The sequence below is a fragment of the Oikopleura dioica genome, chromosome XSR (assembly GCF_907165135.1).
Source record: "Oikopleura dioica chromosome XSR, OKI2018_I68_1.0, whole genome shotgun sequence".
Taxonomy (NCBI): Eukaryota; Metazoa; Chordata; class Appendicularia; order Copelata; family Oikopleuridae; genus Oikopleura; species Oikopleura dioica.
Window position 1 is genome coordinate 8,330,600 of NC_137294.1, and position 23,347 is coordinate 8,353,946.

Below are 23,347 nucleotides of genomic sequence, written 5' to 3' on the forward strand. Positions count from 1 at the left end.
GTAAGAAGAATAAGAAAAATATTTTTATGAAGTAGAAAATAGAGCAAATAAAAGATGTTGAGGGTTGGGTTTCTTATCGGCGTTCGGCGAGGTTCAATTTTGAAATGTCGAAGGGATCTGCTCGAGTATTAAACTTGAAACTCTGTCCAGATTTTATCTAAAAAGCATTTGTATAAGGCGAGTCTGTTGACTGTAACCTTGTAAACGTCCACGGCATCCGCTGGATTCAAATGCGACCTCAGATCTAATTTGTTTCTGCTTGAGGAAGTCTTCTTATGCTGGCCGACTTGTCTGTGTCCTTTGACGCAGTGCTCCCACAAGCATAAAGAGTCTTCTGTGCTCACCGGAGTATTTTGGAGCTCTCTTTTATACTCAGGCAAAAGTGCTCTCGACTGAAATGATAAAATCTTCAACGAAGGAAAAGATGAATTTACTTACAGGAACAGAGATCCGCACATAATTCGTCGATAATTCCTTCGTCCCTGGTCCTGACTGAGACGCATTTTCAGGAAAAAGTGGCACTGGAAAAAGACGCTAGGGAATAACAAAGATTACGAACGCCTGATAATTTTCATTTACGTGATTGACAGTGTAATCCTTGATGCGATCGTCTTTCAAATCGTACGGATTGGGCGAAGACGGGCGAAATATGCCTTCAGTTTTTTTCGAGACAACTTCATGACCCTCACTTTTTTCAGACTCAAATGATTCGTCGCCGCTTTCAAGCAGTAAAAAGTTTTCGGTTTCTTTCTCAAACGAGGCGAGGCACTCTTCTTTATTCTGTCTTCGGAAGTCTGCCGCGGAAGCAACAGCATCATCTGTCAAGTTATATCTTCTCGTGTACTCTAGATGCTGCTCAATCCAGTTTCGCTCGACAAGCGGTTCCCTACAACTGCTCGTTGCAAAGAAAGCGTTTCTTTGATGACTACCTTGGGCTTGGAACTCGGTCCAAATTCAGACTTTCGAAAGAATCAAATTTTAGAGTCGACAAGTGCTTCTTCTTTTCGAGCTCCTCAGAGACTGATCCATCTCCGATAAGCCCTATTTGAATTCTTTGTTGCTCGGCATGCAATGTCTCCTTAAATTTGGCCCGATCCCGAGACATTCTTTAAAGAAAATTACTGAATTTTGAAGAATACACGTTTATCAATTGTAAATGAGTGCTGAGAGTCAAGGGCTAGGTCACCATGGCAGTTCTTCTTCTCCAGGCAGTCCAGGCCAGCCGCCTTTCGGTTCTTTTGGGCCTCCTTATATCAATATTAGAAAATATAAATTTAAAAATTCATTCACCCTGCTCGTATTTATAATTTTCGTTATTGGCCCATTCTGGCCATTTACCACCTTTTGGCGCTGACGATTTCTCGTAGTTTTCTGGTGGTCTGATCATGGTTCCTCGGTTAGGCGACCATTCTGTCATCTTCTTTGGCTCGTTTGGACGCTCCATTGGAACACCATCAACATCATCATCATCTGAAATGAGTAGAAAGTAAACCTCGTTCGTAGAACTTCAAAATGCTTGTCGACATACCGTCAGAGGAGGATGGCCGCTTGACACGTTCTTTACGAAGTGGGAAGTCGCTGAGAGGGGATCTTTTTCGATCTCTGTCTCGACTTCGCCTTCTATTTCTGCTTCTGGAACGGCGATTTCTACTCCTTGAACGACGCCTTCTATCCTGGCTTCGAGAACGTCGTCGTCGAGGCTTGTCTTTCGAGGCTTTGTTTGCCTCAATCTTTTGTAGCTCTTTTCGCTTTTCTTCGATTAATCTTGCCTTCTCGGCATCGAGTTCTAAAATGAGCCGATATGAATTTGAAAAACACTTAATTTCTCACCTGCTTTTTCTTTCTCAATTTTTGAAGCTCTTCATCGATCAAACGCTGCGTGATTCTTGCAGGATCTTCGTGTTTCGGCTATTAAATACTATTAAAACATAAGAATCAAGATTACATACCTGTAGAGCTTTTCGCCCTTCAGACCAGCCAAAGCCGTCGTCGCCGTCAGCGAGCATACGCTGTCTGACATTTTCTTCTGCAATTCTTCTTTTCCTTTCGGCACTAGAAAAAATGAAACGGCGTCTTTATTTTATGATTTACCTAGCTTCACGCTTTTCTCGATATATTTCTTCGGCGGTTTTCTCGGGTGTGATAGATATTCTAGTGTTTTTGGAGCCTGTCTTTTGCAATCTGGGTCTTCTTGGTGATCTGCTATCGCTTCGTCTTTTCGTGCGAGATCGTGAGCGTTTTCTTCTGGACCTTGAACGGGACCTTGAGCTCGACGATGATCTTGAATATCTGCCTTCTCTTCGGCGAGCTAGTCGCCTGTCTCGCTTTTTGCGATCATTGTGATATCCTTTCGAGTAGCTGTCTTCCGAAGATGAGTTACGATATGTTCTAGCCAAGTCAAGGCCTCTACGACGGCCACCAGGGCCATCATAGGCATCTGATCTTTTCACCTTCCGTGATCGTTTTCTGCTCCTCGATCTGCTTCTTGATCGGCTTCTTGTCCGCGAGCTACTACTAGATGTGGAGCTTCTACTTGAATCGCTACTTCTGCTTCTTGAGCGAGAGCGTGACTTGGATGGGCTGGATGAGACTCTTCTTTTTCGAATAGTCTGTAATTGAGTATTTTTGGAGATAGCTCCCGCATTTTTCATTCCGTTGAGTTTCTCGAATAACTTCATCACCCAGGAAGTGAAACTTTTGGATTTGTCTTCCAGGAAAGGTTCCAGTTCAGAAGCCATTTCTTCTTCCGACTTTTTGCGGGCCAACATGACCATGATGAAGTCGGGCAGTTCATCGTCGATGAAGGCATCCATCGTGGTGAGCTTGGATTTAATGGCCAACCGTAACCGCTGCGGAACATCGTTGCTTGTCATCAATTATTACGATATCGAATTTCTAAAGTATCACTATGAGCTATCCACGTGAAAGTAATGGAACGTTGAAGCGACGCTTTGTCTCATGTTAAAATGAAAATGAGATGAGAGAGAAATAAGTACAGTAGGTAAAGGGAGAGAAAGAATGTTTACCGGCCAGTGTGAGAGATGTTGAAGAAATCGTTTTTTCATTAGGACTTTTCATGCAAGAAAAATGGTATCGCGTTTTTTGAACTGTTAATTGTGAAAATCTGCTGCTGACGCCAAGCCCTAAATAAAAACATCAACATTCATCCATCACATTGTTGGCTCAGACTAACAAAGTCTTCGCAAGCTTATCCGTTTGCTGCAGCGATTTAATAGAAGTACGATTGAATTAATATACAGAAAAAAATAAAAGTAATTTTACATGTTGATTGCGCGATTCGGAAGAGAAGGAAAGTAAAAAAATAGCTAGGATTACTCAAATGTTCGTCCTTTGGTAAATATGACGTTTGGTCGCTGTGGAACTTGATGCAAGACTTTGAATAGACTCTTCTGAGGCAGTATCGTTGACTCTTACAGGGCAATAGCCCGCCTCACGATTTACCTTGAGACCAGCTTCACGGAAAGCAAATGCGCCAGAGGCGATGACCACTACCCAAGAGGAAATCATACAGGGCCATATAGAACCTGAATTAATTTTCTCGATTGACAAGCACTCCTAATCTACCTTGGTCGTTGAAGAGTGACGTCCCAGTTGTTAATAAATGAGCGATAACAACGAAGACCGGCAGATGCCAAGAGTTTTTTAGGCCTTTATTCAAACTTGAGCCAAGAATGACTGTCCAGGAACAGTGATTGAATGTAAGTGCAGCTGATAAAAACGCACTGAAAATTAAATAAAAGATCGCACATAGAAAATATTCTTACCCAGTTATATAAAAAGATGGACTTCCATGGGAGACACCATCGATCTCAAGACCCGGACTGCCTGGTCCAAGAGCCGCAGCCATTACATTCATTGAGTGAAAGAGACAAGAAATAGTGCCGAAGCCAAGTCCGAGTACGAATTGCCCAGATGATCCCGACATGCCCGACCTCGCGCTTCCTCGGATGTTTATTGACTCGAGCCGTTGAACTGCATTTGCTAGGCCCCAAAGACTCAAAAGTCGGAAACCCTCCTAGAGAAAAGATAGGTCCTCGTCAAGCGCATAAATCTTCTCAAACCTGGACGAAGACTGATATTAAGGCGGCGAATGTTAAATCATCTTGTAGAGCGGAGCCCGAAGGCGTCGCAGAATACCAGATTATCCAGAACAAGGAGCCCACGAGTAAAGAGACTAACCAACTAAAAACCAAATCAAAGAAACTTGTAAATTCCTTTTCTTACCAAAATCCGCCGAAGATCCAAAAGAGCACTCTGATACTGTTCGGCGCGATGAATATGGTAAACATTGACAGTAGCGGGGCCAATGCGACACCAAGGACGCCGAGGAAGAGGCGGAAAGACATGTTTAAGTCGCTCGCTTTATTTTTCTTACTCAAGATCTAAAATGAATGCGTCAGGAAAAAGAGTGGTAATGTTGAACGTTGTTTTTGCAAATAAATAGACAGTCGTGAATTTGATCATTGATCCTTGGTCTCCACATCGTAGTTGTACCAATCTGGCTTGAGATGAGGAGATGGAGCAACACCGACGGCGGGCAGTCTGAGCGTCTCTCCAGGGTTGAATTCGACTGTAACACCTTGTCTCAAGGCACCCTACGTTTTTTGAGCATCACATCGAGTAATATGGCTGTTACCTCGCCCTTTTCAACAATAACTTTCTGGATGATTTGGTCTTTAGCTCTGAGGATTTCATTTTCGTCAGCATATTGAATCATTTCGTTTAACAATTGAGGAGCAGTTGCATGAAGGTAAGCATGCTTGTCGGCAACGCCGCCGACGTTCTGGGCGTGGCTGTAGTATCCGCTGCTCATTCCGATTGCGCCGGTTTGGGCAGAAATTCGTCTAACGTCTTGGACCTGAAACAGAAGCATAGACACTTGAGAGTTTGAAATTTTCGTACCAATCTGTCTTTGGATCGAACTTCATCCTGGAAAAGCATGCCGGCGTATGTCTGCCAATGGGCAACCTAGATTTTAAAGGATTAAAGTGTCCAGCAAAGAAGCTGCTTACGCGTTGGGATGTGAACCAGTATTTGTAAAGGAATCGCGAAAGAGCGCTCTTGTGGAATTCGTACTCCTCGGGTGTATGCTGCTCGGGATCGTAGTAGTAAGGGCCCTCAGCGACGCCGAAAACGATGTTCATGCCAAGGCCGAGGCCAAGGCCCATGAGAAGACCCTTCATCAGATCCACAGTAAATTTGCTAAATTATTCATTAAAGGCGGAAACTCGCGCTAGAAATTGTCACCTCTTCTCATTTCGCTGGTAGATCTTCGCGCCAGCCGTTTGTTGGAAATACGCAAAGCCGCCAAAACGAAGCGATGTCAGCGGACGGCTGACTCGGCCCAACATTTCCGCTGTCTAAATCTTAACCCGTCTTTTATTGCGATGATAATTTGATTTCACACGCGTTCAAAAGCTGTTGCAAACTAAAATCCAGTTTCACGAAGGTGACTCATCGGAAGGAATAAAATTATCAGAATCTGCGAACATACAAATATTGCAGTATAAGAGCATTGGAAGGTTCTCTCGCGCTGAAAATATAGAGAATGGAGTTGTTTGATTGGCTCGAGAGTTGAGCGCGCTCGTAGCGCAGCAGCGCGGGACACCCTCCGGCCTCTCCGAGAATTTAACCGCTTTTCTCACTCCTTTCCAGTTCTTTTCCTAGCTCACTAAACCTCACTCCAAACGAAATTAGTGAAGAGAAAGTGATCTTTAGTTTGCATCAGAATGAACAAAATCATCGAAAAAGTGCGTTCGCGGAAGCCTTCGCCCGGAGGAGGCTCCGAATCCAAGACGCCGTCAAAAAGTGCGAGCCTCTCCAGTCTCAATATCTCCTCGACGAACACACTCGGTTACGGAAACCTGCGCTGCGCAGTGGCCTTGCCAGAAGGTGAAGATCTCAATGAATGGATCGCTTACCACATTTCTGATTTCTACAAGCAGGTACGGCCAGTGGAACGCGTTCTTTTCAGATGTTTTAGAGAGGTTGAAAGACTTCGATGCTCTACGGCGCCATTCTGCCCACATGTACGACTGCCAAGTGTCCAACCATGTCAGCGGGGAAACATTGGGACGGGCTTTTCTTTCTACCAAATTATTTATTTTCAACTCATTTTCAAAGCTCGAGGAAAGTTATCTTTGGCAAGAAGTGTCCGGCTCCCAGCCGAAGCCGCTCCCAGCAGCAGAATACGTTGACAAGTAATTTTTCTCGTTTTCTCTCTATATTCGATGACTAACTTGAAGCGAAGTTTGATGACGTGGATCAACGAATTACTCGAGGATGAGAAGATGTTCCCCTCAGCTATCAATGTGCCTTTCCCAGCACAATTCCGCGACAATGCTTTTAAAATCATAAAGAGACTCTTTCGAGTTTACGCTCACATCTACCTCCATCACCTCCAGGTTAGAATCGCAAAAAAATACACTGTTTTGTCTCAAAATAGAGAACTAAGACTTCGCTCTAAGGATGTTCGGGAGATGAAGATGGAGCCTCATCTGAACTCGAGCTTCAAGCACTTCATTTTTTTCGTGCAGGAATTCCAGCTCATTTCCTCAGAAGAACTCAAACCACTGCAGGAGGTAATCGATGTGCTCACCAAAAAAGTTCCCTGCTAGTTTCTTCCCTTTTAATCTTTCCAAGAATTTTACTATCTTTCGAAGATGCTGTTTATCAAACTACTGCTTTCTGTGATCTCATTCTAAATCAAGTCGCTCCAGCACAAGAATACGCTATTAGTTTTCGTTTCTTCTTTATCTGTAGCCTTCCTTTTGACTGGATATTTTTGTGATTGCTCATTCTTTTTTGATTTCTCTGTTCTGTAACGTTCCGAAAATTCAGCTTTTAAAATTGTTCGATTCAAAGTTCCTTTTTCCTCTTACACGCGTGCTTATAAGTTCCATTTTTAAGAAATTCGCCATTTTGAAAGAAAAAATGGATTGGGGTATCGAAAATGACGAAGAAACATGGAGCGACGATGACAAAGACGAAGAAATGGCAACGATGACAGTTGCAGATATTCTAGTTCTTCTGATTTCGGGCGATCTTCTCCCTACAGAAGACACGAAAAGGCTTGTTTTCAGAGATAGCTTTTCATTTTCGCCAGATGAGACGCTCGCAACTCTTTTTTTCGATGATATCCCTCCTCCTTCCAACCAGCTGCTCACCGATGCTTTGATCCATTTTGTGTCAAAAAACGAATATCTCAAAATTTCCGAATTTCTGCGGCTTTCTCCTGTTGACGCGAACAATCTTTGGTCGAATGGGGATCTCGCCGTTCACAGAGCAAAGTCGGTGGAGGCCCTCAAAAGGTTGAGACAAGGTGGAGCTAATCTTCTGCTTGAAAATGACGAAAAGAACAGCCCTCTCTCCCTTGCTCTCAGATCTGGAAACTCCCGAATGGCCTCTTACATTCTCTCATTTGCTGAAGACGAAGGCTCTCTGATCAATCAGCCATCTACAAAACAGTCTGGTTATTTGGAGATATTAGAATACTTTTTGCGAATTTTCGAAAATAACGATATGGACAATCAAGGGATTCACACAACCCTGCGACTCTTCAAAATGTCACTCACTTCATTTAATAGATTCGGATTAAAAGCGTCTGAATCTGACAGAGAAACAGCTCTTTCGTCTATTTGTAAGGCTGTAAATTCAAAAGAAATCTCAGAATCGGCAGTTTACGACGCCATTTACGATCAATACCCTGCTGATATTGGGAAACTCTTTGAAGAAATCATTTCTTCTTTACTTTCGGAAAGTCCTGGTGTTTTTGATGAGCCTGAATCTGATAATCTTGGCGCAAAAGCTGGCGCGAATTCTCCTCCATCGCCTGAAAAAACCCGTCGAGTTATGGAAGTAGAGAGAAACTTTGAGCATCTAGATCACACTGCTGATATTCAAATTCATTCGTGGGGAAATTCGCTAGAAGAAGCGTTTGAAAGTGCTGTGCTGGGAATGTTCGACTATTCTGTTCCATTAGAAAAAGTCGATCCACGCAAAATGATCATCATCGACTCGAGGGCGAAAAAGGGCTCAGATTTAAAAGGTTAATCTCATTTATTCTTGATCTTCTCAACCAGCAATTTCCTAGACATTCTTTTCCTTGTTATGCAGGACTGTTTGTACGAAGCCGCTACGGATCCTTACTTCATGGCTAGAGAAGCTAAAGTGCTCAGCCTCGACCGAGAGAAATGCAGCTGTAAGATGCAGCTGAAAGGGGAGGAATTCGATCTTCAGAAGCATGGCGGATTCGGAACAGAAGTTAAAGCCGTCACACACTCAGCACTAAATATTATTGAAACAGAAAAGAAAAGCGAAGTTTGGGTCATCGTCGATATCTAAACATTTTCTATTTCCTGCAGCCAAATATCTTGTTCGTTCACTGAAAATGCCTTCAAAAGAAACCAATTTTAACGTTTGGCGTTCTTAAGAGATAGTCAAATGTTACGGACTAGTGTTATTCGTCGATCTCTATCATTATCAACACAATCGATGGTTCCTGGTAGAGTTCCGTTCTGGAGAAAAGGCACAAAAGGTGAACCAGAGCCAAAAACAACAGTCAAGAGGCCCGAGTACGAAGAACACATCGACTTATCGATGCCTCACAATCGGCAAATCAAAGTAATTGACAGTAGATTATCTTCATTTTAACGAAAAATTAAGGATGGCAAACTAATCGTCAAACGAAAAGGTGACGACTGGAATGACTACACTTTTGGCGCAGAGAACGCTCGCAACACCGATCCGCTCTTTCTCTCCAAAACAGTTATGGTCGACAATCCTGAAGACCCTGCTTCTGTTGCCATGGCGTTACAAAAATTTGAACAGTCAGTTTCTCAGAATTGTTGAAAAATTATTATTTGTTTCAGGTTTCAAACTCGTGAAGGAATAAACAGATACTACGGGTATGGATACAGATTTAAAGAAGGCAATACACAGAAACGGCGAAGGCTAGCTTATAACGAAGTCAAAAAGACGGCAAGAGATGAGCTTAAACGTAAAATTGCTTTTACTATGTTAATGCGCCAACGTTCACAGTCTGATTAACAATTCAAATTAAATAAATAAATAGTTTCTTCCGGTCGTGTCTTTAGTAGCTTCCATAGAAAATGTATTGAGTCAAAGTGAGTCCGACGAGAGTTGTAATCGTCCAGTCGTTTTTCAACTCGCTTGTTTCAGGGCTCCATTGTAATGTTAATCAAATGCCTTCGCAAAATCAGCGATTTAGTAATAAAGCAGAACATCAGAGCCGTTCCTGGAATAAATCTTTCCAACAACCGCAACTTCAGCATTTTTATGTTCTGCTTCAGTTTTCCACTCGGGTGACCGTCTGTTCACACAGTCAGCAGGTTCATCGGCCTCTGCAGCGTAGATACGTAAATTGCAGTTGAAAATCACTGCGTCAAGATCGCCAGGTTGAAAAATGTTGAGTTTAAACTCTTCGTGACTGATAAATGCCACATTGAAGAGTGATTTCGCATCATCCGTGGGACAGTAGTCAGTAAATAAATCAACGCCCCCACCGGAGCAATCGTAAAGAGCAAATCCAAAGTCAGTAGCGTCGTGAGCAAGCTTGACATGCACTTCTGTCCCGACGGCATACTCAGTAGCGTCCGTCGCAGCTGTAAACGTTCCACCGTCATCGACAGTGCCGATCTTTAATAACATCAAAAGTTGCCGAAAAACTTTTTTATCAGGATAAAGATTTGTTAGTTTAATGTCATTCCTGAAGCTCAATATTCAGAGCAGTTACGATTTCTGCTGCCGTCAGTGTGAAAGTGATTGTCTCTTCTGTTCCATCATTGTCGACGCTGTTTTCAAGATTGACGCCACTAAATTTTTTCAATTCCAAGTTGTCAGGGTGCCTAATAAAACCATTTTTTCTAAGTGAAAAAACCGGCAGTACTTACGCCATGAAACAGTCGATCTTGAGTGGTGGCGAAATGTATGAAACGATGGTTCCTCCGACGTCTTGATAATGATGGCCGTAGATGGAAACCGTCGTGCCAGAAGAATCAGTCTCTGTTTCGACAGTCCCACATTCATCAAAAGCAATATTGATTAGGCCTTCCGAATCAAACTGACAATTTTCGTGAAGACTGGCGATAGTAGTTGCGTGGTCTGATGCCAAAACTTTTGGGCTGGACACGTAGACGCCAGTGTAGTCGTCCGGAAGAGCCGGGTATCGTTCTGCTCGGCAACTGTCACTGATTCCAATCGAAAACCCACTTTGAATGCTGCAGGAGCCGCTGAAAAGAGCACACTCTCCAGTGCTTGTTCCTCCATTTAATGCAGGTCTGCAAATAAAATGATTTTCTTCTGAGCATTGTTCTGTCGACCATGTTCCATCATTGTGACTCATTGTAGCGCAATCATTGCTGAAAATTGTTTATTAAAAATTGTTTTATAAAGATGATAGCCTATCCTTTCATGAATATAAAAAATATATTATCATAACTATAAGAAATATTATTACAATAATGCCATCTTTACCTTCCAGGTTGTCCATCTGCCCAATTAAACCATGTGATGTCTACACCCTGTGTGTCACGCCATTGGGAGTCAGCGTTATTTTTCGTAATGCCTATCAAAATTTTAATTGGTATCTAATTTGCCATCATCTTTTTTAAAAGCTTACCAATAAGAATAGGACCAGGTTTGCCAGTCGAGGCGAAAAAAGTTTTCAAATCTTCATTATCTGAGGACGAGCGTGGAACTGCTACGACTTTATTCAATGCATCACATGATACTTCAGCATCCTGTAAATCACGTGGATTGGTAGGCACCTCCTCATTTTCGCCTATATTACTTTTTATTTCATCAGTTGGACGATAATTTCATACCTTTTGCTACTTGAAGTAGCAGAAAAATCAGCACTTGCCGTAGATTCATCTTTCGTTAATACAAATGGTAGCATTTTGTTTCGAAAATAACACGTGTTCTAGAACTGAAGCTAAGTTTTGAACTTTGTTCATTTTTATCCGCTTGAATACGGTGGGAAGGATTCAAAGCGTGGACTTTGAATACTTGCTAGAAATTCGATCGCTAATCATCGGCTTTGCCCTCTCACTCGTGATGTTCATAAGGTTTATAAGTTGATTTACCATCAGAATTCACGATTTGGGAAAAACGTGAGCTCCAAAAATATAGAGATGAAAATAACTCCGCTTTTGATACATCTGGGCACTGTTTCCCCTTCTAGCTATCACATGGAAAGATTCGAGCTGCGAGAAGAAATCATCTACCCGCAAAATCATGTGACTACGACGGAAGAGCCGCCTAAGTGAGAGTTCTTTAAGATCATTGATCTAACATCACTTGTAATTTATAAGTTATAAATCATAAGTTATGATTTTTTCTATGAATGTCTTAATTCACGAAGATAAAAAAGTGAACTATTACCAGGAAACGCCACTGGAAAAGCTTAAGAAAAAATATGAAGAAGCGGCTCTTAATTACATGCACAAAGTTAAAGAATGCCAAAATGGGAGTGAAAAGGCGGATGAGAAACTTTTTGTTCTCGATCAGAAGCTGTCGCAGGCAATTAACGGCTGTAATCAAGAAAAAGATTCGAAATAACCGTCGAATAATTTCATCAACTAATTTCAATTTTGAATTTTTCTCAGTGAAGGATGGAACCGCGTCTCAAGCAACAATTGATGAGCAACCCTGCAAGAAGAAAAAATCATTCAAGGAAAAAATCAAGAAAATCTCGGGAAAAGATGCGAAATGTCAAAGAAAGATCACCAAATTAGAGGAGAGGAGGAATGCGATCGCGGCCGAAATTCAAACTCTCAGTAAGAACTCACAAGAGTTCTTGCAATTATCCTCATTCTGAAAACAGATATTCAGAACGGCTTTACATATTTGCTTTTTCGCTGAAATAAATGATATTGAAACTTGACAGTTTTTTTTTAATAGGCGGCGATTTTTAAAAGCGTGTTCGTGGTTGATACTTTTTACTTTTATAATCATTTAACAGCCGCTAATGAAACTATTAAATGGTCTGAAAACATGACACGGTGTAAAAAATCGCGTGAGGGCGCACACGCACATGCGCCAGTTTAAGTATTTCAAAGAAGTTTTCGCTCTTTTGTTAGAGCGCTTTTCAAAAAGGCCATACATTGGTCATTTCTACATTCATATAATTTCATTCAAGAATTTTTTTTTCATCAATACGAGAACCTAATCGTAGGAAGAGATCGAGATTTTGAGAAAATACACGAACGCAAAGCAACTTATCAATGCGACTCCTCGTTGTCTTCATCATCGGATACGTTTTAGCCAAGAAGTCACAGCTCGTGTGTACGTCTGCCACCGATATAAAAGACTGTATTTTCAAAAATGAAGGAATCGGCTTAAGATCACTCGAATTTCAGTGAAGGTTATGGCGACGTTTAAGCGTCTATTTGCGGATTCCAATAAGATCGAATAATGGAGTTAACAAAGAAAAATGACCTTGTTTGGGATAAAGCAGTGCAAATCATGCTCACCGTAGAGTCCCTGCAGAAGAATATTACAAGCAAGGAGGATCTTGCCAAGGCTATACAGAAGTTTTCATTCAGCGACGGGATTATCTTCGAACAGAATGAGATCAAGGTAAACTAGCACAGCGTTTTCGTTGCGCGAGGATAGTAACTAACTTATAAATAGATGTAACAGATGATTGTACGTAAAATTGTGTCATTTGTCGGCTGTCTTTCTCGACAATTATCTCCCTTAGCCTTTAATGATGGCAATTTCAACTTTCAAACTTGGCTCGCTTCCGGGCGCATGCACCTGTCCAGTCTGCATCATTCCGCCAACAGAGCGTTTTACGATAGAATCACTATTTATTTTCTGGCATGGCTCACTTGAGTTTTAGTTATTATCTTTTTCCTTGCAACTTATCGGAACAAATTTATTTTTCGTGGATGGATATTTATCCATTGTTCTTTCTAAAAGTCTTTTTTCAAAGAAAATCATTTGTGTTTAAAATTACATTCTTCTTGATTTACTATCAAGTGCAGAGCTACTTCCGGCAGGTGTCCAGACAGCGGGGTTTTTGTGTGAAGTCTCTGACGTAAAATATTTTCGTTTCTTGGCCCGGGGAAGATCAGTTTTTCGCAGTCACACAAGACTAATACTATTAGCAGTCATTATACTATCGGTATTAAGGCCCGCGTAAAGAATCAGGAAGACCTATTGTTGAGCATGGAAAAACAGGCTCAGGAAACTCAGGCTGGCCTGGCTCACTTAGCTTTGAAAAATGAAGCAATGGAAAGAACGCTAGAATCTGCACACGATCAATCCGAAACTAAACTTGGAGAATATCTGCAAAAGCTGGAAAAGAAGTCGCGTAAGCTTCATGAAAAACACAGTACTCTTCTTTCAAGTACCGTGAATGCTGCAAACTCCAAAATCGAAAATGCAATAGCGAGAATTAATGAAACAGAAACCAGAATACGGTAGGATTCTCTTTTGAGAATAAGAATGAAAGGGGATTAAGAATGGTAAATCGTCAGACAACTATGCTCGAAGATGCGATCAATGCTGAGAAAAAACGACATCATGAGGTTCTACTGATTAGTATTAATATTATATTAACATCTTTTTACAAGGAAATACAGAGATTACAGGCTTCTATCGTCGACAATGAAAGACTTGCAAGCGTTCAGGAAAATGTCAACTTGCTTCAGGTAAACTTTATTTGAAAGTCTAGTTTCACTTTGATTTTAGAAAGATCTTAGCAATCTGCGAAAGGAGCTCGATGGAAGTCTGGATAAAGAAACTCCTCCGAGGTAAATGATCAAGCAGAAAACTAGCTTATGAACGAAACCTCGTAGCTTACAAAAACTCGAATACCGCGTCGCAACAATGACGGGACAATTGAACCGCGAAAGGACCGAGGCCGAACACAAAGTGAAATCGCTGACAAGTTGGATCAAAAAGATTTTCGCCGGCGTCAAAAAGGACTTTGAAGGACATTCAGCGATTCTCAGGTAATTTTCCGGGTCCTAACGGTCAAAATTATTAACGAGTGTCCTCGTTGCACCGCGGGAACATCAATAGTAAAATTTTCATTTGAAGCGAAAAATTTATTACCGCTCATTCTTTGAAAGTTACTCATAAAAAACCATATCCATTTTAAAGTGTCACTGAGAAATTCCAGTAATTATGCAATCAAACGGAACAAATATTACTGAGACTATGTATTCTTTACGTTCTATGACAGTGTCTATGCTCTGTACATGCTAAAATCGGAGATAAGATATCTCAATATAGTACCAATTTGATCACGCGAGAGGGTCAGTTATCTTCAAGAGGGGAAAAGAAAGGATCTTACAGTGCAAGACTTACACAAAAAAGACATCGCCCGCAACAGGTATATCGTGATCATCGCAAATTCGAGAATCGTCACGACTTGTACGAGTTGCTCTGTCACCAGTCCTAAATGTATGATTTTACTAAATAAATCATCAAGGGTTCTTTTTACCTTCGCGATTGGTTGTTGTATCCTGGAAAAGCCCGATCTGGGATAGTAGCGCAAGAGCTCATTCGTCTTTCTCGTCTCCGATCATCCAACCTCTAAAATTTAAGTTCAACTTTAATACAATGAAGGATATCTTGATTGAGCGTTACTTACGAAGTAAATACACAGTCCAAATCCACAGACAATTGCTAAAAGCAGGAGGACGAGGGCAATACCAATAATTGTTATTATGTACGGTCCGAACTCTCCAGCTGAATAAAGAGCATGATTTTTTTCATCCAGTTAGGAAATATTACCATAATAGATATCCAATCGACAAGCAAAGTCGCTAGCCTCACAGAGCGCTGGAGTCGCTAAAAATTTTATTTATTTCTAAAATCATCAGGACGAAAGTACTCGGGGGTATTGTTGGGAGAGCAGGACGTAGATGCCCACTGACACCTTGATGGAACAGTTCAAGAGGCATTTTCGTTTATTTTCAAAGTCTCTTTCAAATAACTGATATTTTGGTCTTGATGATTCTTGCAAAATGAATTATCAAGAGTGAGGAAACTGGAGCGCGATTCAAAATTTTGCGATAGGAATGCTCCTGAATCACCCACCCCTTGATTCAGGATTCCTGATGAACCGGCGACGACTCCTCAAATGGGTCGGTCTAAAATGGTCAAAGGGGCCCCAAAGCTTAGAGTTAACTTGATAACATCAAAATTGTCTTTGATAATTTAGTCATAGAAACGGGGTTCTCCGCTTTGTGTTGGTGCTAAAAACTCACAGTGGCCAAGTACGGGCAGGTGTCAAGCTGTGCAAATAGGATGCAACGGACCCACCGACACGCGTAACCTGTTGCGATGTCCTGCAGAGACTGGTCCTAGCACCAATTTCGAGCAACGCTCGGTGTGAGATCGCTTCAAAATCAGCAAGCTAAGCCGAGGATAAGTTCAAAAGTGAAGTTTTAAAAGAGTAAAAATTGGAATTTCATAAAATCAATTACCTTGTAAATTACCTCGTAATTTTTTTTTTGTAGATTTTGATTCTGAGGCCGAAAATAATTTTATCTAACCAAAGCTCACCTAAGCCTGCCCTAGACAAGAAAGTTCGGGTACCAATTGGTACTGTCTGCTCAAAATATAGTCCAGGAAAATGTTTCAAGGCAAAAAGAGCAGATTATAGATAGCGATACCGTTTCTTATATTTTTATATTCTTGCCAACCGAGGCTCTCAGAAGTTGAGAGCATTTTGCAAGACCTGTTCGACCCTGTTGGTAAACCCAGGCTGCGCATTATGAAACTCTGGGTTGGTAAACCTAGGTGACCGCATGCCACCTTAATCTTCGCTTATAAAAAATATTTTTCATGACTTTATTATGACCCAGGGAATCTAGATTTTTATGACGATTTTGGGGTTCATAATCGAAATCTCCGTAAAAAATAAACATATAAGGCGAAATTTCATAAAATTTCAATCTTTATTCTTTATATCTTCACTTTTAACCGGCTGAGCTTGATCCGATTTTGCAGCTCAGTTCCCCTTATTTATGTTAACATTGGCTCAATCCATCTCACACCGAGCCTTGCTCAGAGTTGGTGCTAGGAAAAGTCTCTGCGGGACTTCGCAGTGCGTAGCACATGTCGGTGAGCCCCTTGCATCCTATTTGCACAGCTTGATACCTTGCCCGTACCTGGCCACTGTGAGTTTTTAGCACCAACACAAAGCGGAGTGAGCCATAGAAACTCTTCCATAAGAAATTCGCATGATAATCCTTTAAAACAGACATGGTAAACTTATTTCTTAGCAACATTACTGCGCAACAAGAAAAGATCGACGAAGATATGAATTCTTTGAAGATCGCCATCGAGAAAACATTAGACGATTCAAATGACCTCAGGAGGAAGCTCGTTCAAAATGATAAAGACCGGGACTTGCGGCTTGCCAAACTAGGTGAAATAGGAAATTTGACTGCGTTTCTAACTGTTCTCAGAACTAACCGTGAAAAACAAAGATGACATCGCCGATCTGTCGGAACGTATCTACAAAATGGAAATTTTGGAGAAGAAACTTCGAAACCATCCCGAGCTCAAAGAACTAATTGGAGGCTAAACTTTTTTTTGACCCTTTAAAAATTCTATAAAGCACTGCCAATAAAATAAATTCTGCACGAGAAACAAGTCCGACTTTCATTCCATTCGTGCTTTTTGAACAAGGAGCCAAGATTGCGCAAATAGCCAATCAAGCTTTCTGAATGTGACACTAGCTACTAGAGAGTTCGTAAATGTTAAAAGCATAACATGAAGGTAAGGCATTCTAGCGAAGCGTACGTCATCATTATTCTCGTAGATTTTGTTCGTGGCCCCTTTGAGTGCTGGGTCTGGAAATAGTTCAAGGGTCACAAAAGTAAATAAAAGTACCTATCGTCTACTATATCTGTTAGTAACAACCGTTTCTGTCTATTATCTCAATTCTGAGACCTGAAAAGTACGACGTCCAAACGCATTTGTAGCTTCCTCAATTCTGCGAATCATGAAGTCGAGCTTGTTAACGCCCTTGAAAACCCCTGTTTTCAGGTAAAAAAAAAGCTAAGAACGAAGTGTCAACGTAAGAAAGATTGAGGGTACTTACGACTTGGGCATTCTCCTCCACGCCTTCAAAGCGGGTTCCTTTTGGCAAAAAGCAGGACTCTCGATTCCTTACATCGTTATCTATGGTGGAACGGACTTGAATATTGATGTTACAACGGATCACAAAGCATCTCTTATAGAAAACATTGTTACAAAAGCAATGAAACGGATCTGTTTTACGAAAGATTTCGTTCAACTGGCAAGCACCCGCTGGCCCTCAATAACACACTCTTTTCAAGGTAAGACTGTTTCGGAAAACTCTTCTAGTTTTTAGCTCAATCAATAAATCTGCCCCAATGCCACGAGAATTTCGTTTACAGTCGTCGATCAGAGCTTGTCATTGTCGCAGGACTGAGGTATTGCTTTCTGCCTGGATAAAATAAAAGTGTGTTGAAGACCTGTAAAAGACATCCACTTCGGAATAGATTGCTTCGAGAAACTGAGAGAAGATTCAACGAGGAACCATTTGAGATTAATGATTATTGGACCCGCAGTGGATCCGGTTTACGCTGAAGCAGTTTTCGCAAGGATTGAAAAATCTACCAACATCGAGTATATTCCCTTCCTGGAACAAGAAAAGCTATTTGAAAGAGTCTCCCGAGCACTTTGCAGCATAAACAGTTCTTTGTCAGAAGGGCAATCTGCAGCTATACTTGAAAGCATGGCCCTTGGAGTTCCTGTCCTAGCGCGAAACATTGGCGGGAATAGATTCATAGAAGCAACGAACACACTTTACGATTGTCCGATTACATTCTGCCAAAGATTTGAAGAGACCTGCTCGAACGAAATCAGATGGAAAAAGACCTCTGAAGACTGCGTTAATTTTGTCAAGAAAAACCACTCTCCTAATGCTGAACGAGATTTTTATTTAAATGTCATAGACGAAGCCAAAAAAACTAAATTATAGCCAAAATATCTTTCCTGACAAGTTTCAAGCAATAAATATTACAAACCACAAAAGAGTTTATTTGATAGAGAGCCAAAGAAAAATCTTTTCTTTCAGTGAGAGTGTTTGACTGTTACTGGTACATTGAAAAGATTTAGAAGTTGTTTTTGCATTTCTAAGATTATTTTCCTTCAGCAGGACAGGTGCAGTCTTCGTAATAATTTTATACTTTCTCTGGCTAGGATAACGTTCTAGGCGGGCTTCCCAAGATGATATAAGCTCCGAAGCGTGGGTAGAAATATCTTTTTTCGTGGAAGAAAGTCTTCTCCCATCAACAATCCTCTTAACAGTTCTCATCACTCTCATAAGGAATAAATATGAAAAACGTGTACGTAGGCGAAATAAATACGACGGTTTCATTGTTTTTAACTACAAAAGATTGTTCTCATAAAAACTCTGGACATGTTCAAACATTAAATTCCTCACTGAGGCCTGCATTCCGACTAGCCAAAAAGTACTGAAATCCTTCTAGATCAAGGTACCGATCGATTCAAGAGTACAGGATATTGGAAAGCAGTTCAAGGTTCTTTCAATTTCAATCTTCGTCTTTTGGGTAGTCAGCTGGTTGCGGTGGTGTCTAGGAGAGCACCGAAGAGTAAAGTTATCTCTGTCCGTAACTTATGATACTTTATTCTTTCGGGTACTTTTTCTCTTGAAGTCGCAACATGGCGATTCACAATCGTTGGGGTCACCAACGGGCCACCCTCGGCCAATACAACTCACTCGGAGTTTCGAACTCACAACCTCGAGATTCGTTTCGCTGGGGTCTACCAACGGGCCACTCGGGGCCGGGTGCTGGGTCAAAAACGGTCGGTTTATTTACGAGCGAGATCCAAGCGCCCGCTAAATTTATTTTCGTTCTTTTTATAAAAGTGAATATCTTTTCAATATTCATGAAGATACATAAACAATTTATCTAAAAAATTAAGAGCTCGATAATTAGAGATAACTGATGTCTTCGTTGTCGTCATGGAAACAGAAAGATTCGTCCGCAGAGAAATTTTGGAAAGTTACGCTATCAACCGAGAAAATTGAATTTAGGAGTGGTTTTCTAGAACACGAGGATTTGTTATCATTTTGAATTAAAAAGTAATCAGTTAAAAGGAGTCTCATAAGAGTAGAAGGCTAAAAATGTCAAAAACGGTTCCCTTCGGCGCCTCAGTAAGTGTTGAAAACCACGAATAGCAGAAATGTCGCTTCCTAGAGTCTCGAGGACACTGCCTCCACATTTGGATCCTACTAAGTCCGAGGTTATCGGAAGATCGTTGAAATTATTATTCACTTTGAAATCAAGGAAGAAAACGTATTTTTAGCTGGCGTTCGAAGAGCGCATGTTTCCAAAGCTAAATGCAGAGATTCAATTTGACAGAGACCAAGAAACGAGAGAACGAGCTTTGAAAAGTCTCTGCGATTTATCCCACAATCAAGTGAAAGCCTATCAAATTTGCTCGGTAAGCTTATTGATATTAAACCTTATACTGTATTATTATATTATACTGTAATACTATATACTGTATTAGCAACACTTGTACTTAGCATGAAAATAATTCATTCTCAAAGGTAACATTCTTGACTTTCATTTAGCTTGGGCTTATGGACTCAATCGGAAAAATCTTAGACGACCCTAACGATCTCTGCCGAGAACTAGCAACAGAAATTTTCGCCGTCATGTGCACGCACAACATTGGACGAGATGCAGCTCTTAAATTTATTCCTAAATTGTCAGAACTTTTTTCAGGTACAAACGGCAGATCATGGCTCGTGCCTAATTTTTACTTAGAGAAAAACGAGAACACGCGCAAAAACGTACATAAAGCTCTTTACTACTCGTCCGAGCTTATTCGAGGCGTTACTCAGGAAAGGTTTGAAAGGAACCCTATTGATCTTTGACGAGCAAATATAATGAGAACATGCTTTCAACCTCTTATAGATGATTGAGAAAAAACTTATTCCTGTGTTTATCAATCTTCTTAAAACAGAGATCGATGATGTTCGTTGCTGGATCATTCAGGTAACACCCCAAATTGTGCTTCTTTGGCGAAATAATACTATTAAGACTTTTCATAATTGTTTACGATTTGCTTCGGACGAAGCGCTCCAAAATCAAGGTTTCGAAACGCTCAAAGAACTCCTCGAAGTAGATAATGAAATTATTGTGGAATACACACTCAGATCACTGGCTGAAATTACGTTCAACTCTGCCGGAAAGGTAGATTTATAATGAAATTCGGAGTACTCAGCAATTATTTTATTTAGGCGCGTGCAAACTCTGACGAGAAACTTGCTGACTTTCTCATTACTATCATCAAGAATAAAAAACGGGGTGTCGAAGTTCGCTCTGCTGCGTGTGCTGCTTTGGGCTCAGTGTCTATTACTTCACATGGAAAGATCAAATCTGTCGATTGCAAAGCACTTCCACCACTTTGCGACCTGCTCCAAGAAGATAACAGCGAGGCCAAGTAAGCCTATCAATCCAAAATTCACCTTATTGTTAAATGTAGACTCATGTCGTTGACGTGCATCTCGATCCTCTCAGAGGTGCCAGACGGACGAGCCTATATGCTCGAAAGAGCTGACCTCATCCGTCCCTACATTATGTCCAAGGACGACCTCGTCGCTACAGCCGCAAAAGAATGCATGAGAGTTATTCAATGGAAACCGTAAATAAACTTGTACTATTTTCTAAACGCTAACTTGCACGAAAGCCACGTTGGCAAGAAGTGAATGTCTTGACTTGTCTATTTTTTCGCAAATGTCTTCAAAAATATATTTTTATGTTTTGTTGGCTAGATATGCCTACGAGGCAAAATAACAGATACTTTGTAGTTTCGTTTATGGTTGAGTTGATGCGCCAGAGAACTCAAGGAGTTATTACTTCCATCGTGAGATCTTTAATCAGACTTGTTTCGGTACTGAGTAAGTAAAGGGAACTTGTGATGTGCTCTAGGCGAGGTGTGGAATCTTGAGACGCACATACGACGACTGGTAAACCAGACGTCTGGAAGACCGCTCGGTTGGTTCGACTTTAAAGGGTTCACTTTCTCGATTTTTATCACAGAGACAATGACCCACCAAACTGCCGTAAACCATCATGGAGAGCACCTTGTCTACACATCGAGCAGAAGTGCTCTTACCGGATTCACGTATTTTTGTTAGAGTTCTTATCTGTCATTTCTTTCTTAATTTACTTTAAGTCTTCCTATGATTAAGTTTATTACTCTATATATCCGCATATAGAAGCATTAGAAAGAAGATATAATAATTTTGATTTTATTCGAACTCATACGTAGTTTCTTCGTGGCCATCTTATTTATGAACAACTATTATGACAAGATTCCAGAGATCTACCACTTCCCTATTCTCGTTATTTTGTTTGGGGCGTTTGCAATTTTGCTCTCTGCTATTTTCATGGAGTAAGAATCACTTCCTATTGATTACTTTTGAAATAACTCATTCGTTCAGAACACCAAAAAGCAATCCCATCGATCAGGAAGAGCTCCCTTCATTCATCGCTTCAGAAACAAGCAATAATTATGTAGAAGACAAATGTCCGAATTATAGCGATCTTAGCATATGCGTTCCCCCTCCAAAATACAGCGAGGTTGTTTGATGATCAACATCACAAATAAAATGCTGCCCATCATTTTTTCGTTTCAAATACTTGCTGTCCTTTATTTGATAATTATAATAGATACAGGTTTTAATACAGAAATATTTATTGCTGTGTTAAGCTTGATAGCGTACTCAGGCGATTTACAGATGTTTTGGGTGTTTTGGCTACAGATTATTATTGTAAATCGACAGATTAGCGAATGATGAACTTACCTTTGATTAGTGAAGAAAGTTTGGAGATTGATTTGTTTTTCTGCTCATAAGGTGCGATGATAGGATAGGGCGACGACATTGTTTTTTCTTTATCATACGCTCTTTTGAGGGTAACAGTGAAATTCTGGCTCTTCTTAGACGTTGTTTGCCAATCGTCTTTTATCAGTTGAATACTGCTGTTTGGGATGACCGGATGCACCTGAATAAATTGAAATTTTGAAAGAAAGAAGATTGATTACCTTTTTGATTACTTCTGCTAGAACAAATTGCGGTTCTGCGTTGCGATTGACCCTAATATGGAAGAAACCAGCAGGTTTGTCAAGAGAAATAAACCAGAAGTGTGCTTTTTCACCTCAAGTATTCCATCCATAGTTGTTATTTGTAAACGGAGTTTTTCTAGTGTGTCAGATAGGTCATCAAATGTCCCGTGCAAAAGGACGGTGGCGCACTTCATGAACCATGCCGTGACAGTTAAAATCACAAATAAGTTGAGAAGAATGGAAGCCCCAGAATCGGTTAGTCGAGGGTCGCTTCCAAGGAGCACAAAGACGTCAGATAACATGATAACAATCAGTGAAGCGCCACTGAATGATGTTTAGTGAACATATTATTTTTTTAATTTACTTGAGCGCAAGAACGGGATGCGGTTGATCTGTAGAAAAAAGAATCACTTTGAATAGGCGATGGAACTCCGCTTGAAGGGGGTTCGTTGAACAGGATTTTATCAATTTCGTAAAATGATTGCTGCCGGGATCCAGAAAGTAATGAATTAACAAGTTGAATGCAAATATTATCCCTCCAGCAGAGATGAGAAATGGGTGCCGAAAATGATGAACGGACTCATCAGATGACACAAAGACTCCTAACGAGTAGAATATACTAGACGCGCACTTGATAATCGTCAGGAAAAATGATGTCAATGAGGCTTATTAAAAGTTAGATTTGCAAAATAAAAGCCTCCGTACCTATTATAATCGCGCGATCGAAGCCGTGATGATAGCTCGGAGATGCAATTTTAAACCTTGCCCATTGTTCCACAAGTGATACGGACAAAACTAGAATTTGTACGAAAGAGATGAAGATAAAAGTGCTCAACGCAGACGAGTGATCCGAAACGACGAAGTTGAGAAGATATAAATGGGCAATAATTGTAAAGACTAGTCCTTTGATGACTCTGAGGGATTCTCTTCTGGCAAAAAGAACGGCAGTTTCGGCGAAAAACGAACTAGAAAAAGTAAATTTATTGTGGATAGAGACAAAGACTGACTTACGAGAAGAAATTCGTACTAGAAGCTCGCAAGGGGCGGATGGTGCTGTTTAAGTAAGATTTCTGCATTTCCGCCTTCCCAGTAAGATACGGGTCTTGCTCCGGGTCTGGGTAGCTGTACTTGTCAGCATAGCTGCCGATATCGATTGTCGAACGTTCTTGTACAGGAATAACGTCAGGAACTGGTCCAATCATCAAAT

General features: G+C 40.8%; 12 protein-coding genes across 16 annotated transcripts; 7 read left to right on the plus strand and 5 right to left on the minus strand.

The window, feature by feature from the left end:
* Window position 1: 1 nt before the first annotated feature.
* On the minus strand, window positions 2-2,907 carry LOC145709976 (migration and invasion-inhibitory protein-like). Of its 4 annotated transcripts, none has more exons than XM_081787666.1 (7): window positions 1,529-1,759; window positions 1,291-1,470; window positions 930-1,247; window positions 580-886; window positions 439-534; window positions 198-392; window positions 2-157 (listed from the first exon to the last, which is right to left on the minus strand). In XM_081787666.1, exons 3-7 carry the CDS (start codon window positions 1,103-1,105, stop codon window positions 74-76), a joined length of 858 nt encoding a protein of 285 aa, XP_081643792.1. In that variant the 5' UTR covers window positions 1,106-1,247; window positions 1,291-1,470; window positions 1,529-1,759; the 3' UTR covers window positions 2-73. The 4 variants fall into 4 exon arrangements, 2 of the variants coding, with proteins under 2 accessions (XP_081643792.1, XP_081643791.1); XM_081787665.1 differs by having other exon boundaries at window positions 580-892; XR_014134978.1 differs by lacking the exons at window positions 2-157; window positions 198-392; window positions 439-534; window positions 580-886 and adding exons at window positions 1,831-1,908; window positions 1,950-2,052; window positions 2,092-2,907 and having other exon boundaries at window positions 1,137-1,247; window positions 1,342-1,470; window positions 1,529-1,786.
* A 21-nt stretch (window positions 2,908-2,928) lies between these two features.
* LOC145709979 (gamma-secretase subunit APH-1A-like) lies at window positions 2,929-4,399 on the minus strand. Its single transcript, XM_081787669.1, has 6 exons — window positions 4,246-4,399; window positions 4,083-4,203; window positions 3,786-4,036; window positions 3,586-3,743; window positions 3,463-3,545; window positions 2,929-3,143 (listed from the first exon to the last, which is right to left on the minus strand). Exons 1-6 carry the CDS (start codon window positions 4,365-4,367, stop codon window positions 3,111-3,113), a joined length of 768 nt encoding a protein of 255 aa, XP_081643795.1. The 5' UTR covers window positions 4,368-4,399; the 3' UTR covers window positions 2,929-3,110.
* Window positions 4,400-4,430: 31 nt separating this feature from the next.
* Window positions 4,431-5,426, minus strand: LOC145709981 (uncharacterized). The gene is made up of 5 exons (XM_081787670.1): window positions 5,269-5,426; window positions 5,034-5,223; window positions 4,924-4,989; window positions 4,658-4,879; window positions 4,431-4,616 (listed from the first exon to the last, which is right to left on the minus strand). The coding sequence occupies exons 1-5, from the start codon at window positions 5,370-5,372 to the stop codon at window positions 4,482-4,484; spliced, it is 717 nt and encodes a 238-aa protein (XP_081643796.1). The 5' UTR covers window positions 5,373-5,426; the 3' UTR covers window positions 4,431-4,481.
* A 203-nt stretch (window positions 5,427-5,629) lies between these two features.
* On the plus strand, window positions 5,630-6,903 carry LOC145709982 (MOB kinase activator 1B-like). The gene is made up of 5 exons (XM_081787671.1): window positions 5,630-5,966; window positions 6,017-6,092; window positions 6,155-6,221; window positions 6,272-6,425; window positions 6,489-6,903. The coding sequence occupies exons 1-5, from the start codon at window positions 5,751-5,753 to the stop codon at window positions 6,636-6,638; spliced, it is 663 nt and encodes a 220-aa protein (XP_081643797.1). The 5' UTR covers window positions 5,630-5,750; the 3' UTR covers window positions 6,639-6,903.
* A 6-nt stretch (window positions 6,904-6,909) lies between these two features.
* Window positions 6,910-8,426, plus strand: LOC145709977 (uncharacterized). The gene is made up of 2 exons (XM_081787667.1): window positions 6,910-8,068; window positions 8,114-8,426. The coding sequence occupies exons 1-2, from the start codon at window positions 6,955-6,957 to the stop codon at window positions 8,362-8,364; spliced, it is 1,365 nt and encodes a 454-aa protein (XP_081643793.1). The 5' UTR covers window positions 6,910-6,954; the 3' UTR covers window positions 8,365-8,426.
* A 37-nt stretch (window positions 8,427-8,463) lies between these two features.
* On the plus strand, window positions 8,464-9,124 carry LOC145709983 (uncharacterized). Its single transcript, XM_081787672.1, has 3 exons — window positions 8,464-8,643; window positions 8,686-8,849; window positions 8,892-9,124. Exons 1-3 carry the CDS (start codon window positions 8,464-8,466, stop codon window positions 9,067-9,069), a joined length of 522 nt encoding a protein of 173 aa, XP_081643798.1. The 3' UTR covers window positions 9,070-9,124.
* Window positions 9,125-9,742: 618 nt separating this feature from the next.
* LOC145709144 (uncharacterized) lies at window positions 9,743-10,914 on the minus strand. The gene is made up of 5 exons (XM_081786825.1): window positions 10,866-10,914; window positions 10,661-10,822; window positions 10,516-10,606; window positions 9,933-10,400; window positions 9,743-9,854 (listed from the first exon to the last, which is right to left on the minus strand). The coding sequence occupies exons 1-5, from the start codon at window positions 10,912-10,914 to the stop codon at window positions 9,743-9,745; spliced, it is 882 nt and encodes a 293-aa protein (XP_081642951.1).
* Window positions 10,915-12,430: 1,516 nt separating this feature from the next.
* Window positions 12,431-16,649, plus strand: LOC145709978 (uncharacterized). Its single transcript, XM_081787668.1, has 8 exons — window positions 12,431-12,621; window positions 13,180-13,469; window positions 13,511-13,577; window positions 13,623-13,700; window positions 13,741-13,802; window positions 13,848-14,003; window positions 16,287-16,432; window positions 16,473-16,649. The coding sequence occupies exons 1-8, from the start codon at window positions 12,457-12,459 to the stop codon at window positions 16,589-16,591; spliced, it is 1,083 nt and encodes a 360-aa protein (XP_081643794.1). The 5' UTR covers window positions 12,431-12,456; the 3' UTR covers window positions 16,592-16,649.
* A 287-nt stretch (window positions 16,650-16,936) lies between these two features.
* LOC145708263 (glycosyltransferase 1 domain-containing protein 1-like) lies at window positions 16,937-18,027 on the plus strand. The gene is made up of 4 exons (XM_081785917.1): window positions 16,937-17,055; window positions 17,096-17,348; window positions 17,384-17,465; window positions 17,506-18,027. Exons 2-4 carry the CDS (start codon window positions 17,270-17,272, stop codon window positions 18,014-18,016), a joined length of 672 nt encoding a protein of 223 aa, XP_081642043.1. The 5' UTR covers window positions 16,937-17,055; window positions 17,096-17,269; the 3' UTR covers window positions 18,017-18,027.
* Window positions 18,028-19,149: 1,122 nt separating this feature from the next.
* LOC145706863 (radial spoke head 14 homolog) lies at window positions 19,150-20,733 on the plus strand. Its single transcript, XM_081784316.1, has 8 exons — window positions 19,150-19,216; window positions 19,369-19,506; window positions 19,640-19,793; window positions 19,836-19,910; window positions 19,984-20,066; window positions 20,112-20,264; window positions 20,312-20,514; window positions 20,557-20,733. The coding sequence occupies exons 1-8, from the start codon at window positions 19,187-19,189 to the stop codon at window positions 20,717-20,719; spliced, it is 999 nt and encodes a 332-aa protein (XP_081640442.1). The 5' UTR covers window positions 19,150-19,186; the 3' UTR covers window positions 20,720-20,733.
* Window positions 20,734-20,914: 181 nt separating this feature from the next.
* LOC145709470 (uncharacterized) lies at window positions 20,915-21,698 on the plus strand. Of its 2 annotated transcripts, XM_081787162.1 has the most exons (4): window positions 20,915-21,068; window positions 21,114-21,206; window positions 21,345-21,468; window positions 21,518-21,698. In XM_081787162.1, the coding sequence occupies exons 2-4, from the start codon at window positions 21,119-21,121 to the stop codon at window positions 21,663-21,665; spliced, it is 360 nt and encodes a 119-aa protein (XP_081643288.1). In that variant the 5' UTR covers window positions 20,915-21,068; window positions 21,114-21,118; the 3' UTR covers window positions 21,666-21,698. The 2 variants fall into 2 exon arrangements, with proteins under 2 accessions (XP_081643288.1, XP_081643287.1); XM_081787161.1 differs by having other exon boundaries at window positions 20,915-21,206.
* A 72-nt stretch (window positions 21,699-21,770) lies between these two features.
* On the minus strand, window positions 21,771-23,347 carry LOC145709145 (zinc transporter 6-like). The gene is given in 7 exon segments (XM_081786827.1): window positions 21,771-21,832; window positions 21,881-22,079; window positions 22,120-22,223; window positions 22,226-22,464; window positions 22,505-22,805; window positions 22,846-23,105; window positions 23,152-23,347. Coding segments are annotated over 7 exon segments (1,356 nt in total). The 5' UTR covers window positions 23,343-23,347.